The sequence below is a fragment of the Trichogramma pretiosum genome, unplaced genomic scaffold (genome assembly GCF_000599845.2).
Source record: "Trichogramma pretiosum strain Unisexual culture from Peru unplaced genomic scaffold, Tpre_2.0 scaffold14, whole genome shotgun sequence".
NCBI classification, from domain to species: domain Eukaryota; kingdom Metazoa; phylum Arthropoda; class Insecta; order Hymenoptera; family Trichogrammatidae; genus Trichogramma; species Trichogramma pretiosum.
This window is the reverse complement of record NW_019641706.1, coordinates 428,996-446,295: the sequence shown is the minus strand read 5'-3', so window position 1 is coordinate 446,295 and position 17,300 is coordinate 428,996. Positions and strand designations below refer to the sequence as shown.

Below are 17,300 nucleotides of genomic sequence, written 5' to 3'. Positions count from 1 at the left end.
AAATAAAGATTCTGTTCTCTGTGGATTAAGCCTTCTCAAGTTTTCTATCTTCATTCGTCATCTTTGAGACCCATCAAAAAATATTAAGAGCCTTAAGTGGCAATAATTGAAACCGATCGAGCCCCCAATTGCTAATGTTGCCTGTATAGAGCCCGCAACCTTCTCCTCCTCCTCAAGCTTCTCTTCTTTTTCACGGTGGAATTTCTTTCTCTCGCAAGGAAGCCGGTGGAGCTTAATTAACTCTCTCTCTCTCTCTCTCTCTCTCTCTCTCTCTGATATCCATGAGAGGCAACAAGCGAGAAAGCGAGCAAAATCTCGCCGAGTCAAGGTGAGTAAATTGAGATATAATAAAAACGATCGATATAGCGCACTCGTTCCACAGCTGGCTGCGATGGTAATTTCAGTCTCCGAACGACTCATTTTTAATTTAATCGAGAGCAAGGTTTTCCCATTCGCGCAACGACGACGACGACAAAGACGACTGTACCATACTGATTTCATAAAATACTTTGTTCTTTTTTTTGTCCGTTCAGTTACACACGAGCTTTTACATATCAGGGATAATAGAAAACTTGTCGGTCGTTCAGATGTTGCACGGCCCGGCAATTCGACAGTATCGGCCCCTCTATCGAGTTGATCTTTCGAAATTCCATTATCTGCAAGAAAAATGCAAATCGATCGGTCCTTCTGGGAGAAAGAGAAAGAGAGAAGTAAAGATTACGAGCGCAGTAGCGAAGGTGCTATATACCTGTGAAGCCGATATGGCAATTGGCTCGGGATTTATTAGCCAGACGACGATCTCGCTGCAGGGAGGGTGAGATATCGAGCCCTGGTAATGGTAGTACTTGCTCTCGAATTTCGGGCAGAGCCACTCGAGCGGAAAAGCCGGTATCTGCACGAAGGCGCCAGGGCAGCGGACTCGGCGCAGATTTTGCACCACGTGATCGAGATACGGATTGTCGTTGCTCGTCACCTTGCGAATTATTTTCTTTCATTAATATTATCGAGATGCAATCGATTCGGAAGGTTTACCTGAAAAAAATATGACATAATGAGGATGCCGTCCTTGATTCTGCAAGCCGTGATGTCTTGGAAGCTGCCAGCGCCGCGTTTCACGTGCACGACTTGAAGCTCCATGGGATAACGCTCGTAGTCTAGGGTGTGCTCGCTGCCCTCGTCATCGCCGGGACCCCAGCGAAATAGGGCCGAGTGAAACTCGTAGGCGCATCTCAGCGGGCCGCCTCTGAGCATCGGACGAGTGGGACAGGGCCAGTATCCGAACATCTCGACTACGGGGGGGGGCGGGATGGTGCATCGTTTCAGTGATACGAGTCAATAATCTGTCAGGCTGATTTTTTTTTTGTTTCGTGAACCCGAACTCACCGAATCTCACCTGTATTTCCGTCGTTGGCGATGGTCATCGTTGCGGGCTCGTCTCCGTAACCGAACCAGCAGAGCGGCTGAGCCGTATTCATGCAGCAAACGTCTTGACTGTTGATATTGATGGGCGATTGCTGAACCCCTCGCGACTCCGGATACTTGCATTTCCAGAACTCCGGCCCGGTCGCCTCACCGTAGAGAAACGGCACGCGTGAATGATTTTTCTTTGGGCAATTGAACGCGGTGAAGATGCACGACCAGTCGATGTACTGCATCAGTACCATAGCTGCGGTGCACACGGAACATTTGCTCGTTATTTTTTTTCGTCACATACATGTGTTAGTAAATAAAGGGGTCTTCACCGAGGAATATGGTACCGCCGAAAAAGATAAAAATATCTGGCAACGTCTGTTGAAGAGTTAACGTGTCAATCATGAGCGGCTTTTAATTATCCTATACAAGCACGACGACTACGACGACGACGACTTGCTATTAGATGATAGCGAAAATAAAAATTTGACTTCAAAATTTGAGGAATAATGCTGCAGACGATAAAAGTGTCCGCATTGTTCGTAGACAATGAGGATTAACCCTATTGTTGGTGTATTTACGGCCAGAGCGTCGATAACTTCAGATCACTGACAGCTCGTCGTTAAAAATTACACGTGTTCAGAGCCGCGTTAACCTCTAAATACTTGATAATATAAAAATTGTAAAAATAGTAAAAAAAAAAAAAAAAAATAATAATGACCAAAAAAACGAAAGCAAGTAAGAAATCTCTTATCTCATAATCTCTCGTTTATTGCCATATTTTACGCTGGAGTATGCTCTAACAATGCATTCGTGTTTTGCCCCGGAATCGAAGCGGGAAAGCCGTGGACGTCGACCAGTGGGAACAATCCGAAATGGGATCAATCCCCGATTGACATCAGTAATCACGTGACGCAGGAGTTTCCGATATTATTGATGCAAAATCATTTGGATTCCAAATGCGTCAAAATGACGAACACCGGAAAAACAGGTCATTATGAGACAAGCGAAATAGAAGCAACATTTTCTATAAGTTAATACATCTGCTTTCTCTTTCAAACAGTTAAAATCGAATTGTGTAGCCAGTTTACTCCGTTATTGAAAGGCGGACCCCTCGATGGAGAATATCTTTTTTCCGATTTACAATTTCGCTGGGGCCCGAGCGACGCTCTCGGCTCTGAACATTCTATTGATTCTCGATGGTATTTATATACATGGCCTATTATGATTCGCACGAAGCAAGTCTTCGTCTCGCTTTCATTTTCACTTCTGACAGGTACTCGATAGAAGCTCAATTGGTGCATTGGAACAAGAAATACGGCTCTCCGGACAAGTGCTACGATAAAAGTGATGGAATGGCAATAATGTCTTTTCTCTTTCAGGTTGTAGTTCGGATTAAATGATGTACAGAGGAGAGGACGTTCTTTTTAATTTGCGTATGAAATTTTAGGTAGTAGATGATCCATGCGCAGGTGATAGCTTCAGAAAGATAAGCGATGGTTTGAAAAAAATTCGGGCACCAGGTGCCAGTATCTCACTCGAGCCAGGTTATTACTATTATATAAATTTGTTTGACTCAACAATTTTGTTACATTATTCTGTACCATATTTATCGCAGATAGCTTAAACTGGTTGGAACAAGCAATGAGTAGTGCGGGCTATTACACTTACTTCGGCTCTCTCACGACCGAGCCGTTTACCGAATGCGTTCAGTGGATTATTGTACCGCGTCCAATCTTAATTATAGACAGACAAGTGAGCAGAATTTAGCGTACCCACTGCCATTATCGTCGTGCATATTTTTCCTTGCTATATTTTTCACTCCTTTCAGAGCGAAGCTTTTCGAGATCTTTACGATTATGATATGCAAAATATCACGAGTAATTACAGACCTCTGCAGAGAACTCGCTATACAGGAAGAGTTTATTGGGCTATTCAGCAAAAATCGCAATCAGTTGTCAATTGTTCTGGGTGTGGCTCGCGATGAGCTGTCGGCCGTGCAAATTGTATTTTTTAGAGTCACGTTCACGGCATAACTAAATTTTAAGTGATAAAACAAAGAAAAAGTTGAAAAATATACATAAAAAAAATCGAAAATTCTACGATGCTAACCGACAACGAGCTGAAATGTAAATTTAATATTACATGATGAAATATCGATCAGATGGCCATGAAAAAAACCTAACCCATTAAATTTCGTTACTTTGATAGCTGTGAACAGAAGAAGACAATCACCTATTGATATAGAAACCGAGGACGTTCGATGCGTGCGAATTTGTGCGCGACCATTGACTCTTGAAAATCACTGGCTTCAAGATGGCGAGGCCACCATTACCAATAACGGCGAATATCGTAAGACATTGGCAATTTTCAGAATAATAATCACGACATTTATTGCGACGTTTTTCATAACGCCTAGCCGTTATACGATTGGGTGGCGATCGAAAACCGTCGCTTCTCAAGTACGGCCCGTTGGCGTCGGACACGTATGAATTCGAAAACCTCCACTTTCACTGGGGCGAGGACAATTGCCGAGGATCCGAGCACACCATCAACGGCACTTGGTACAGCCTGGAAGCTCACGCCGTGCATTGGAATCGAAAGTACAGCAGCATGAGCGAATGTTTGAAGCAAGAAGATGGCATCTGCGTCTTGGGATTTTTATTCATAGTAAGAGCTACCTTTTATAATGCATCGATAAGCGAATTTACTACGAGTGCGACTCGACTATCATATAGGTAACGGATGACATCGATTGCCCGAGCTTTGCGCTGCTCGAAAGAATCACGGAGCATTTGAAGGACATACACGACTACAAATCTAAAAAAACAATCGAGTCCAGTAAGGGATTCTTGCATTTAAATTTTATACGACACAAAGAAAAAATTGCCACTTATCTCGCTTTATTTTTTTTCCGTTTAGATTGCTTGATGTGGATCAGAAAGTATATAAATACCGACAAGTACTTTACGTATCGCGGCTCTCTAACAGCCGGTGATTTTCAAGAATGCGTTACCTGGATACTGTTTCCCAATGCGATACCCATAAGAGCAGATCAGGTGTGCGCGATCAAATTTTATGTCCTCCTTTCACGAATAAAAACTAACGCCGCTTTTTTCTTTTCTTGCTTCTCTCTCTCTCTCTCTCTCTCTCTCTATCTCTCTCTCTCTCTCTCTCTGGCATGCAGCTCGACGAATTTCGCAAAATGAAAAACCATCGTAACAGAAACATCAAAAATAACGCGCGCCCGGTACAGCACCTGCACAATCGAATCGTTTACCAAGTTGTGCATTGATCGAGTGCCTGTACACCTGTGAACGCCAATGAGAAAGTCCTCGACAAAATAAAATAAAATAAAAATAAAGCAAAACACTTTTGAAATTTAAAAATCAGTCGTTTTTATTGTAAAGATTATCGGATTCCAGAGCGTGGCAAACTTGGTTGATAGTTCGGCAAAGTAATGCGTAGATTCTCATGTGCATAGTTTCGTGATAGAGGCGTAGGTGGGCGGCCTTCTCCTCGTCCGATTCGCCGCAAGCCGCAGCCGTTTCTTCCTCTCCTTCCCCTTCGTCTTCCTCTTCCTCGCAGTGGTCGTCTCGAGGCGGTAGCAAACGACAGCCGTGCCAAACCGAGTGACTCGTAGTCTCGAATTCATTGAAAAATTCCCCGAGCAGCCAGTAAACCATCTGTCTGCTCGAACCACAGGGCTGGGTGTAAGTATTGTCGGGCAGCAGCAACTCGTCGCACAGAGCACCGAATCGTTTGAGCATGTCCCGCTGCAGCAGAGGATCTTCGATATTCAGCAGAGCCGCTCGCAGATCCGCGAGATCCAAATTCCATTCGCTGGTGGCCTCGTCGTCGATCGTTTCCTGCCACATGAACTTCAGCTCATTGATCTGCACGGACTTGTAGTGATGGCGGCGATTCAAACTTCGGAATATGTCTCGCTCCAGGAAGAAGAGATCGTAAGGCGTTTCGTCGATCACGGGGCAACTCGTCGCCATGTCGATCAGGGCATTAGCCAGTTCTCGGGTTATTGAGTCTCGAACTCGTAATTCCAATTTTTCAGTCACTTCTTCGATTTTGTCGTTTTCGCGCTTAATTTCGTCCAGGCCCTCGGACATTCCCCATAAGCGAACTTGAATTGGGCTCGGGTATATTTGCGGTTGGATTTGCAGGGTCCACAACTCGCTGGCGACTCTCGATTTTTTGGATTGAAACAAAACGTGAAAATCCAATACTTGACCGGGATAAATTTTAAAAGAAGTCTTATCGAAGAAAAAACAACTGTCGATGCGTCGATACGGCATATCGGGAAAGCAGTCGGGACTAGCGCTCAGCCAGTCGAAAGTCATGATCTTAACGCCCTTGTTCTCGATCCTGAGAAATTTCTTACATATCTCGTCACCCTTGCTGTGAAAATTTACAGTCCACACGATGGGCGGAGGTTCTTTGCCGAAAATTTTGTAAACGTGTGAGTCGTAGACCGAGTAGGCGTACTTCTTCGCGTGCTGATCTTTTTTGCTTCTTTTCAATTTCTCCGTCCTCACCCTCGATAATCTCTCGAAGAAGCGACCTCCTTCCGCGACCAGTTCTCGGTCTCGAATCAGAAGCACCGCCCGTGAGTCCGGATCCTGCAGCAGCGGCTTCTTCCTCTCCGGCTCGGTGACGGTGATCACGGGAAGACGGAGGACCTTTTTATCGTAATCGGGAGGCGTGAACGCCTTGCCGATCACGGCGAGACTCCGGCAGCTCAAATCGGAGGGTGGCTCGCCCATTTGCAAACCGTCTCCGCTGGCAGCCGCTGCGTTTCCGCAAGTGGTCGTTTTTCTAGAGGTAGCGTCATTTCCCAACGCGACCGATACTGAAAGGAGAAAAATTCATTTTTATCGAATCAGATATGCATCGTTTAATCAGCTCGATCAATGGAAATACTAACTGCGTTTTATTTACAATTATTCGAGCGCCGAATCCGTGAGATCCTCGCCTTCGGAGCGACCAATTTTCTTAGCCTCTGAGGCTCTGTGAGCGTCACGTCGTCGCCCTTGGCCTCGCTGTATTTGTGCAATCTCTCAGGTGGCCGCCAAAAATCCAGATCTTCCTTGCTGTACTTGACTCGATCCACCCTGTCCACGGTCTTGGCTCCCAGGTCACCGCAAGCAGTCTCATTTTTATCGCGAGCTCTCTCGTAGGCGTTGAGTGCAAGCTCGTAGGGTTCGCGTTTCAGCGCGGCCGATAGGTACTTTTGGCGTCGCTCTCGGTCCCTCAGCCAACGCTTCCAATTGGCCAGTCGGTGGTCCTCCTCGATCGACTCTTGCTGCGCTGTGGCGCAAGGCGCCATGGGTCGACATTCTCGCCTCGTTAGCCTGATGTAAGGGGGATAGTGCGGTCCGCGTTTGAATTTACGCGAGTGATCCATTCGATTTTTAATTTAATTAATTATAATGACACGCGTTTGCAAAATGCCGACTTTTTGCACGTAACCCTATTTTTTTATTTATTTATTGAACCAACTGTGCGATTAGCGTGACTTCAGGTGATTGCTGAAACGACATTGTAAATAAGAGGATTTTTGTAAGGCATCATGAGCGAGGAATTTGAAGGTTAGTATTGAAATACTTTAAATTCAACTTGATACAATTATCACGATACGACTTGCTAAATTATCTCTTGATTCGCGCAACAACCTAAAAGACGATAAGAGCGCAAACAGCGGCGAGGAGGGCGACGTCGAATTCGAAGAGGAGGAGGAAGAGGAGGACCTCGAGAATGATTGCGAGCTGAGCATGAAAGCCGTGCAATTGGCGAGCGAACAAGAGGGTCATTTGGAGTCTCCGATCAACTTGGACATCAGCAAGATGATTAGAATCAGCTTGACGCCTATTATGTGGTACAACCACGAGCAATTGCCCAAGAAAATCAAGCTCACTAATACCGGCTACACGGGTATAAAACTTAATTAGAGAGTTTCGCGTGAAAGTTTGAGTAGCCGCAGATTTTTTCAAGATTTTTTCTTTCTTTCTCTCTCATCGCAACGCGCAGTGATCTACAGCGCAAAGTGGCAAGATGAGCGACCCTACATAAGCGACGGTCCGTTGTTTGGGAAATACGTATTTTCGCAGCTGCACTTTCACTGGGGCGAGACCGAAATGGTCGGAAGCGAGCATCACGTTGATGGAAGTTGGTACAATGCCACCACCGCAGAAAATATTTTTTTTCTTCGAAAAAGCGCGACGCGCGTTTCTTTGTCGCTTTAGCTCACGCGTTAATGACATCTCGCTAAGGGGGGAAAACGAATCTCCCTTTTTCTTTTCCACAAACAAAGTGAAACCAAAAGTTTAATATCCACACACACACACAAGCGTGTGCGGTGCGCGAGCATCTTCGCGCGAATAATAAAAAGAATATAATCACGACGCTTCTCTCTTGCGCGCTTTCGATAAAAAGGCGCTTTGAAGATGCGCAACTTTATGACGACACAACGTCGTTGAGCTTGCAAAAAAAAAAGAAGAGTTTCAATTTTCCTCCGTTAGCTCGCTCACGCTCTCTCTCTCGCTCTTTTTCTTTTTTTAACCGCGTACCGAGATTATATTTTCAACCAAAAAATAAACTCCTGTTCTTGTTACGCGCGCGCGCGCACGCGAGTATACGCGCGCTCTTCTTTAATAATCTTCCTTTGTCGAAGTCTAAAAATAAAAGAGGAGCTACTCGTTTTCTTTACACCGCAAGCCGACACACACACACACATACACACATACATACAGGTTGCATACACTCGGTTTTTTATAATAAAATAGGAGGGGAAAAAATAAGAAAGAAAATTTTTAATTCCTTATGAATATAATACCGCAGCTGGAGCGTATATATATCTATATAAAGAGAGCCTAGTCTTGCGCGACTCGAATAAGAAAATATTTCCTGCGAAATGTGATTTCACAGCATGGCGATGGAGATGCACGCCGTCCATTTCAAAGCCGATTACATGAATCAAGAGGAAGCGTCGCGTTTTAACGACGGTGTCATAATTTTGGTTTATTTTTTTAAGGTCAGTAGTGCAAAATCCTTTACTAGGTTCAAACTTTTCGCATGAGAGCTTTATCCTTTTTTTTTATTTAATAATTCACGACAGCTGCAACCGGAAGACAACGAGATGTTCAAAAACATAACGTCGTCGCTGAGCCTGATCGAGAAAGCCGGTGACTCGAAGCATCTGAATCCGCGCTATCCGTTCGTCGAGCTGCTGCGGCCCTTCTCCGAGGACTACTTCGTCTATTGGAGCAATTTGACGGGCAAAACGAGCCAACGCGTGCTCTGGCTCTTGTGCCGCGAGCCCCTCGGTATCAGCCACGAACAGGTATAGTACGTACGCAGAGAGAAAGAGGAAGTCGTTAGCGCGCGCAGTAACGACCAGTTGCGAGAGGCTCGTTGACCTCCCACCCGTCCGGGCGTCCGTGTGCTAGTGTCTATACCAAACGATGTGCCGAAGTCTCACGCGAAATAATTCACAGGTGCTGAAATTTCAAGGACTGCTCGATCGTCAAGGCGAGCCCATTATGCACAACTGTCGGCCCTTGGCCAAAGCTCTGCCCTCGAACGAGCGGCGTCGGGTCTTTCACGTGAATCCGTCGGGAGTTTGCGCTTACACGCTGATGCAGCTCATATCCAGGGATCCGCCGGCTTACACGGTCAACCAGATCGAGGAGATGGTGAGAAATTACGACGAGTTCGTCAATGCCAAAGCGCAATGAGAGGAGAATGGAAAGAAGAAGGAATTTCCCAAGGATTTTTCAATTTCAAGCAATGCCACGTCGGATGATGGGGGGAACGAATAAATTTTTTTCCGTTAAACACTCATCCCGTTCTCGCAGTATATTTATTACAATCTGATTCCACGGCAACAGGTATAAAACGAGTATAAATATATATATATATATATATATATATGGGCTAACGTGGTGGTACGTGTGCAGCAACAGCGTCACGCGAATCTCCCCTCGACCTACTTTCCACATCCGCACGCGCGAACGGATCGATATCGCGCGCTGCCGCTGCTGCTGCCTCATCTTCTCTGTCTCTCTCTCTCTCTTCCATCTATACTCGGTCGGTCATCGACGTTTCCTTCTTCGTCTCCTGCGGCGCTTGCGATCGCGACGCTCCCTCCGTAGCTGACAGTCGGGATAGAGGCTCGCGCAGTCGGCGCCACCGAGGCCCAGCAGGCTGGCTTTGAGGGTGTCCAGCATCGTCGGCCACTTGCGCCCGGGCGCGGCCACGACTCGACCGCTCGCCCAGCTCATGCCCAGGCTCCAGACGGGTATCCAGATGCGCTGGCCGTCCGCGCGATCGAGCGAGTATCGATTGTCCTCGCAGAGGGCGCGTCGCAGACAGTTGCCGCGGTCCGCGTCGGCCACGAGGGCGGCCTCGATCGATCGCATGACGCGTCGGGCGAGCTCCTCGAGCTCCTCGTTACCACCGGCGAAGGCGAGCGGGTCGTCGGGCCGAGCTTGCAGCACTTGACGCTTGAAGCGCTGATCCAGATCGGCCGCTATCACCGTCGGTGCGGCCGTCGTCGTCGTGTTGAATGGATTCTGGAAAATCAACGGAACATCGCGTTGATTTTCATTCGTCGATCCATCGAGAAACGAAGGTCGCGCAGCCCGATTACTCACGTGTATGTACATCAGCAGCTGAATGATGAACAGACCGAACGCCAGAAAAGCCAGAGCCGTCAGGGCGATCTCGAAGAAGTCCTTGATCGTCAAGTCGTGGCCTTTGCTCTTCTCGTGATGCACCGGGTAGTACTCCTCCTCCTCGATCTCGTGATAATTGTTGCCGGGCAGATGGATGTGCTGCTCGTGTATGGTCGGCGGATAGGCATGCATGGCCGGCGGCGGCGGATGATGCATCGGCGGCCCGTAACTTACCTGGGGAGGTCCGTAGCTCGGATAGCCGCCTCCACCGCCACCGCCGCCGTAGCCCGTGCCGGCGGAGAACAGATCGGCTATCAATAATTCTTTTTGTCAGAAAAAAAAGCGTTTGAGGCATAGAACAGAGAAAAAGAGGATTCGGAAGAGCAGAGTTAGACCAAGCTGAAATAATGTACTGCATAGATCGGTATATAGATGTGTAAATTGAGATATGGCGCAGTGATGTCACCTTTGCCGGGCTTGCTAATTTTGCCGACGGAATGGCGCGACGGTACGGTGTAACCGGTGAGCTCGCCCTCGAACTCCTCGATCTCGCCCTCGTCCTCGAGATTCTCGTGAATTTCTTGCTTCTTCTTGAATACCTTGTTCGGCGCGTAATGACGATAGATGTCGTCCAACGTCGTCGTTCTGCGTTTTACATTAAAATGAAAAGATAAATAAGCATTTTCAACCAAATTTTAAAAAAAAGTGAAATCTAAAAAATTAATATCAGTATCATGATGTATTTATATGAAATGGAACTTTGTTTTGACAATCGCGAGTTCACAATACGCCATCTGTTGGTGAAATCGAAAATCTCAGAATCAAATATGACAGTTTGTATTACAATAAATATTGTTTCGATATAAAATGAATTTTTAGATAATAATCCTTAAATTTCTTTCAACTTTTACGCGTTAACTCTTCAGACCGAAAAATGTTTACACTCAAAAATATCAATGCCAAAATGGTAGGATCTATCGCTTATTGCAAAATAATGTGTCACCAACTTGTGAAGCCAGTCCTTGTATTTTTTGCTACCCTCGTCCGACAGCAGCTTGTCGTGCACCGTGACGTTCTGATCGTTGCTGCCGAGAAAGTCCGTCAGCGAGTTGCGCCTCTGATCGTTGTTTCGACGCTTTATTCGAGCCGGGCCGACCTCCTTGAAAATTTCCTCGGCCACGAAGCCGTGACACAGGTACTCGTTCATTCTCTTTCTGCGATCGTCGTCGTCGAGACAAAAAGACAGCCAGAGATAGTTGAAAATTAAATGTAAAAAAACTAAAAAAAACATAATCCACGTCAAGTGCTTACCTGTGATAGTTCATGCCGTCGAAGGCGGTGACGAAGGAACCGTCGATGTCCTCCTTGTTGTCGCTTCCCTCGCTCGACGATCTCGACTTGTTCTGGCTGTAAAACTGATCCATCATGATGAACGAGCCCGGCAGCAGATCGACCGACAGTATGTCGTTCTGATCGATGCAGAACTCGTTGCCGTCGTCGTAGCACTCTTGGCCGCGCGCACCCTCGCCGAGCACGCAAGTCAGCCATATTATTATCGACGAACAAGAAATAATAAAAAACATGGCTTTGGGCGCGAGGAGCACTTGTTGGACGGCTGCATGCTCAAGAGACAATGTAATATAAAAGGACAGAGAGAGAGAGAGAGAGACACACACACGCACACGTACACAAACAACCGTCCGGAAGTTGCTGCTGCATGCACTGCAGTCGAAATAATTACGAGAACCGTAAGATCGCGCGGAGCGCGTCGTAGTGCAGCGGCTCGAAACGTCGTCGTCCTCGTCGTCGTCGTTGTTGTTGTTGTTTTTTCTTACTTGTCGCCTCGACTGTTGTACCCATGCTGCATACGATTTTTATCTCGATTTTAGCGACGTAGCACGACGCCGTGGTCGAGTCGACGATCTACTTTTTTGCATGGCGAGTCTCACGATCACCTCGCTGAGAAAAGCGATCGTCGCCATGATGTAGCCGGTGGCCAGTATCCACAGCATCTTGGCACTCAGATTGTGATCGAATAATCCGAGCTCGTCGTCGGCGCCGCTGAACTTGGAGCGCCGCCAGGTGACTCCGTTGTCAATCCGGAACTTGAACCATAGCCCGTGCTCGATCACCCGCAGCAAGATCTTGTCGAAGCTCGGCAAGTAGGGCGAGTTCGAGCTGAAGACGAAGCCCTTGGGCGCGCTCCAGAACACGTGGCGCATGATCTTCATGCGATTGGCCGAGCCGCGTTTCGAGCTCCAGTCGAGCTTGTTGGTGGCCACGGACTTGTCCATGAGGCAAGCCACGTTGCTCCGGGCCAGTATCTCGTCCGGGCAGTCCATGATGTTCTCGATCATGCGGAGTTTTTGTCTCAACGGGTCGGTGGCGTCCAAGGTGATGTTGATGTAGTTGGGATTGGTCAGCAGGGTGATATTGGGGTAACGTCGAAGATCGGCCACCTCCTCGAAGGGTCCCTGGCTCATCGCGTTCAGGCGTATCCTCGTCAGCTGCGAGTACAACATCGCCGAGTAGACGTGAGCCAGCACGAAGATCAGAAAGAACACGAATCTCTCGACGAGTCGCGATGGAAGGCTCGGCGTCGAACTGGCCAGCAGCATCTGCAGGATACGATGGGGCGACCAGAAACGCTGCACGTCGAATCGACACAGCTTGACGCACAAGTAGATGACGGTCACGTGGATCATGATGCTGACGACGATGAAAAACGGCCCGAGTCTCAGATGCCAAATCGGATCGGGAAAGATCGGCACCACAGCGATGAAATCGTCGAAGTAGATCAGCTTCGAGATCAATCCGTGGTGGCCGTTGTAAGATCGAGCCATGAGGATGTAAAACACCTGATTGGCGCTGAAATCGATGCTGCCGTCGGCGATGAGGTGGAGGAGACTCAGAGTTACGCTGTCGTTGATCTTCTGAGCGTAGCCGCTGATCGGTGGCGCTACTAGCTCCACCGAGATGTTCATGTACTCGGCGATTATTCTTATGGTCGCTATGTCGGTGCCCACGACGTTGATGGGTCTCTGGCACGCATCTCGATCGAAATCTACCGACGGTGGTCGACGTACTACAGACACTTTTAGCTTGGCTCCGTTTAAATTTCTCAACTTGTCAGGGAATAACTTTGTCGATGATGCTGAGTAGCAATCCAATAAATTTTTCTTAGTGAACGGATTGTAGGTTTGCACGTAAACATCGTTTTGACACTTTGTATTATTTATCGTCGAGTACCCAACGTTCGTCGCGTCTAAAAACTTTTTGTCCCAAGCGTACTTAAACAGATCATCGGTCAAATGGACCGAGCTCTCCGATACCATAAATGACAAAAAGTACGGCCTCACTTGATTATCCGACCAGTCGCAGACGAAATCGATCGTTCGTTTGAATAACGGCGCAAAATGATTTGACGTGAATATCGATGCCAATAGCGTCGTGGACCTCGCGTTCTGCAAATCGATATCACCCCCTGAACCAAAATATTTTTTAGGATTTCTCAAGGTTGAAGCCTCGACGATCAGAATCGATTTTTTCGTTGAGATTGACTTTACGAGCTCGTCGATATTTTTTAGGTCTGCATCGCTGGTCGTGATATTTTCGAAATTCTGCATGAACACGGCGACCCGATTCGCTCTCAAGGTATTCATAAGTTCACTTGGCACATTTATTGTATTTTTCGTTCGTATAAAAAGGTCCACCTTTGTTGCGAATGCACTAAATTCAAATTGAAGTAGTACATAAAATAATAGCCGACGTTTCGATCTAGATAGCATTTTTTCACTGACGCTCGGGGAGAGAAAAACCCTACACGGTCTAATTTTAATTTTTCAACGCTCATTCCTTAATGCACATAGTGATCGATCAGACATAGCAGCATTTTTACTTGAAAACGCTGTACTGCAGTTTGTATCAAATTTACATTCAATTTTTTCGCCGTTGAATAATTGATGATTGATAAGTGATTGTCTGGACTCAATAATACCGCATTTCTTCGAGTCCATCCTAATGGATTGAAATCGTTCGCAGCGCAAAGAAAAAAAAAACAAACGGATGATTTTATCATGTTTATTCAGCGTTATGTATTCGGCTATGACTATAATATGTACAGACAACGTGTTACTTACATTAAAATTACTCACTAATTATTCGCGCTTAATTACTCGAGGAATATAACGAGTGCTTATAATTAAAAGGATAAATATTACACGAGAGAATATTTTCTACGATTATGCCACATACACAGCTTAGACGTTAGTTATATACTCTTGAAACATGTAATAATTATGTATATGGCATACCCGTCAGTTAAAGGTAATAATCGCGATGATTAATTAGCTCTATTTACGTATCTACATTGGGCGCCTCGATCGATCCGCGAGGTTGTTGTTTTGTTTTTTAATTTAACTCCTTCGCGTCGTCTGGTTGCGGCGCGAAAACGAACGGCGACGATGACGACGTCGCCGCCGCCGCCGCCGCGCTGGCAACGTAATACGGCAGCAGAGTCGAGTATTGATGAGCCGAGGCGGCGGTGACGGGAAAATAAGCGGCATGATGGGCTGCAGCGGCGGCGGCGGCGACGGCTGCGGCTGCATTGGTCGGTGCTTGATGGGGCGCGAGCCAACCCTGACGGTGGGCCAATTTCAGTCGCGTCGTCAGCTGCTTCTTCCACTTGGTGCGTCGATTCTGGAACCAGGTCTTGATCTGCACCTCTGTTAGACCGAGACACTTGGAAAGCTCGAGGCGTTTGCTCACGCTCAAGTATTTGTCGATCTAAGGATTGGTTGACGATAAAATTAAAAAATTATTTGGGTATAATAATTCGTAACTGTTAAGAATATTAAGGAAAAAAAGATTTTATGGTGTCATTAAAACGATAAAAATCAGCATACTATTTGTATACTTGTGTGCTTTACAAAGATGAATTTCCGCAACGAGAATTGCAATTTTTTTCCAGTATTTAGTTCGAAAATTAAATTAGCTTTGCGGAAGTTAAGGACATTTACAGCTCAAAATTCTCACCTTGAATTCGTCTTCGAGCCTGTCCAATTGCTTGACGCTGTAGGCCTGCCTCGGCTTTCTATCGATGCCCGGTTTCCGCGTACGCCTTCCGCTCGGCTTAGGTGCTAAAAAAAGTCAACAACAAAAAAAAAATTTGAAAACGAGATTCGTACCTTCTTCTCTGGAAATTACATTTCGTGAAAATGTCCATGCGTCGCGAACGGCGCAATTTACCGAGTTGCTAATTCGGAGTGGACGTGTGTATAAGCTAGCAACGAGACAGAGAGAGAGAGAGAGAAAAAGTTTATCTTTATGTTCTCGTAATCGCTTGGTAAACACTTCGCATCGGCCAGCTCTCAGCAGCAGGCTTTGTTCGGGAACTAGTTAGTGCACCGCAGAGCAGCGCGCGGACGCGCACACGTGAACGGCCGGCCTTTCGTGTGTTTGTTCGGAAACCACTTGAGAAATTAGCTAAACTGGCTCTTCGCGCGCGCGAGACGAGAATGAGATATACTACATAGGTGCTAAATATCGGTAAACGAATTCTGCTCGTGTATGTGACACTTCCTCGCTTCAGAGCTCAGCTTCTAGCTATATAACACTCGATGTGTGCTTTTTTTTTAAACGCGACAGTTTTATCTTTACGGCTTCATTTCGCAGTCTCGAGTTTAACGCGACGAATCGTCCAGGCACGATCGGCAGCAGCAGCGTCTAGTGCCCGCGAGCGAAAATGTTTAATGCTTGCCGATTGACACGAGTTATTAGCGCGTCCGCGAACGCTCGTTACGGATGTATATTGTATTTAGCGCACACGCGAACAATTATCCCACAACACGCCTTTGTCGATCGAGAGAGCACATAACGAGCGCGCGAAATTTCATTGAAAAAAGAAAGGGACGCGCAGCGCGGTGCGTGTGCCGAAAATATTATTTGATTCTTTGAAAACAAATAAAAAGCCGCCGACTAAGTCCGACCAGCTCGAGCGAGCTGTGAGATGCAAAATAGTAATATCAACGTTGAATTTTCCTATATTTAAACATTATTTTCCTAATCGTTACTTTCTATGAAGTCTCAGACTTTCATAAAAAAAAAAAAAAACATAAAAAATTGACCGAGAACTAATGGGAGACACGGCCTGCACGTTTGCTTGTCTCGCGTGCAGAAGCTCGGTATATAAGATTATTAATAGCTGGACACGGCACGAAGTGACGACGTTAATGGAATTCTCTCACCTCGACGTAGGAGTACAAACGATCGAATAAAACACATTTTATTTCGTCTATTGTTGCAAAACGACGTTGAATGATTATCGCGTGATTTAATGGATTATCGCACGTGCGAATTACCTACGTGGGATCGAGAGTCTCTTTATACGCGATTTGCCATCGATTTTTGCATTGAATTATGTATAAGATTTTAGAAAGTTCGATTTACCTTGCAATCCAAAAAATTGTCCAGGTTTGGTCTGGACGAGCCAGCTGTTGTAGAGCACGCTGGCCGAGGCCAACGAGGCTGTAGTGTAAACCGTGGTGGAATCGACCGAGCTGCTGTTCTGGGACGAATTGACGTTGAGCGCGGAATACGATACGGCGTTCGGTGAAGCTGTGCGAATAGATTAAAAAATTGCAATTAATGCTCGGATAATCATCGTATGATAAATGATATCGATAAGGGTATTTTTTCCTTTAATTGCGCACGCTCACTTACCGCTGAAATGACCATCGCTGCACGAGCCAACTGAATTTTCACGTTTTTTCTCACAGTCGCGATTCAATATACTCTCGATGGTGAAGGTCGTCGATGTGTTCTTCAAAATTTCACTGTCTTTGGTCCTCGTCGTCGTCGTGACGTGGACGTTGTTATCGTTGTTGGATTCCGACTCGGAGTAAGAATCGTCGAGCACGTCGATGTCACCGCAGTGCGACATCGAATTCTCTGGACTAGAGCCGCACCATTGCTGCATTTCCGATCGTAATTCCGTCATTCTTTGTTTTGCTTTGGTTTAAAACTTGAGTCGGAAAAGAACAAATTAACTCGCGAATTTCTAAGATCTGAGAATCATCGTTGTACTTTTGTGCGAAGACGAAACGAAGCAGCTTACGACGCTATAAACACATCGACTAAATCGGCAATTAAAGCTCGACTACACACTGGCAACATTCGCTCGAGTTTCAGCGTGCGGTGCGCGTA

The 17,300-nt window shown here is 46.4% G+C and overlaps 7 protein-coding genes across 7 annotated transcripts; 3 read left to right on the top strand and 4 right to left on the bottom strand.

Annotated features, from left to right (window-relative positions):
* Window positions 1-554: 554 nt before the first annotated feature.
* Window positions 555-1,815, bottom strand: LOC106656814 (carbonic anhydrase 2-like). The gene is made up of 5 exons (XM_014377966.1): window positions 1,743-1,815; window positions 1,394-1,666; window positions 1,033-1,289; window positions 749-973; window positions 555-656 (listed from the first exon to the last, which is right to left on the bottom strand). Exons 1-5 carry the CDS (start codon window positions 1,813-1,815, stop codon window positions 555-557), a joined length of 930 nt encoding a protein of 309 aa, XP_014233452.1.
* A 311-nt stretch (window positions 1,816-2,126) lies between these two features.
* Window positions 2,127-3,397, top strand: LOC106656813 (carbonic anhydrase 2-like). The gene is made up of 7 exons (XM_023463005.1): window positions 2,127-2,148; window positions 2,246-2,401; window positions 2,474-2,612; window positions 2,654-2,792; window positions 2,861-2,957; window positions 3,029-3,165; window positions 3,242-3,397. Exons 1-7 carry the CDS (start codon window positions 2,127-2,129, stop codon window positions 3,395-3,397), a joined length of 846 nt encoding a protein of 281 aa, XP_023318773.1.
* A 54-nt stretch (window positions 3,398-3,451) lies between these two features.
* Window positions 3,452-4,705, top strand: LOC106656812 (carbonic anhydrase 2-like). Its single transcript, XM_014377964.1, has 6 exons — window positions 3,452-3,539; window positions 3,622-3,762; window positions 3,830-4,080; window positions 4,149-4,251; window positions 4,333-4,469; window positions 4,598-4,705. Exons 1-6 carry the CDS (start codon window positions 3,515-3,517, stop codon window positions 4,703-4,705), a joined length of 765 nt encoding a protein of 254 aa, XP_014233450.1. The 5' UTR covers window positions 3,452-3,514.
* A 94-nt stretch (window positions 4,706-4,799) lies between these two features.
* LOC106656811 lies at window positions 4,800-6,751 on the bottom strand. Its single transcript, XM_014377963.1, has 2 exons — window positions 6,364-6,751; window positions 4,800-6,274 (listed from the first exon to the last, which is right to left on the bottom strand). Exons 1-2 carry the CDS (start codon window positions 6,749-6,751, stop codon window positions 4,800-4,802), a joined length of 1,863 nt encoding a protein of 620 aa, XP_014233449.1.
* A 243-nt stretch (window positions 6,752-6,994) lies between these two features.
* Window positions 6,995-9,158, top strand: LOC106656810 (carbonic anhydrase 1-like). Its single transcript, XM_014377962.1, has 6 exons — window positions 6,995-7,013; window positions 7,105-7,356; window positions 7,453-7,594; window positions 8,350-8,455; window positions 8,540-8,764; window positions 8,919-9,158. The coding sequence occupies exons 1-6, from the start codon at window positions 6,995-6,997 to the stop codon at window positions 9,156-9,158; spliced, it is 984 nt and encodes a 327-aa protein (XP_014233448.1).
* Window positions 9,159-9,515: 357 nt separating this feature from the next.
* LOC106656809 lies at window positions 9,516-11,539 on the bottom strand. Its single transcript, XM_023463003.1, has 5 exons — window positions 11,409-11,539; window positions 11,105-11,311; window positions 10,564-10,742; window positions 10,077-10,408; window positions 9,516-9,995 (listed from the first exon to the last, which is right to left on the bottom strand). The coding sequence occupies exons 1-5, from the start codon at window positions 11,522-11,524 to the stop codon at window positions 9,516-9,518; spliced, it is 1,314 nt and encodes a 437-aa protein (XP_023318771.1). The 5' UTR covers window positions 11,525-11,539.
* A 2,968-nt stretch (window positions 11,540-14,507) lies between these two features.
* Window positions 14,508-17,094, bottom strand: LOC106656807 (homeobox protein ceh-12-like). The gene is made up of 4 exons (XM_014377957.2): window positions 16,818-17,094; window positions 16,545-16,712; window positions 15,132-15,235; window positions 14,508-14,882 (listed from the first exon to the last, which is right to left on the bottom strand). Exons 1-4 carry the CDS (start codon window positions 17,092-17,094, stop codon window positions 14,508-14,510), a joined length of 924 nt encoding a protein of 307 aa, XP_014233443.2.
* Between the last annotated feature and the right edge of the window lie 206 nt (window positions 17,095-17,300).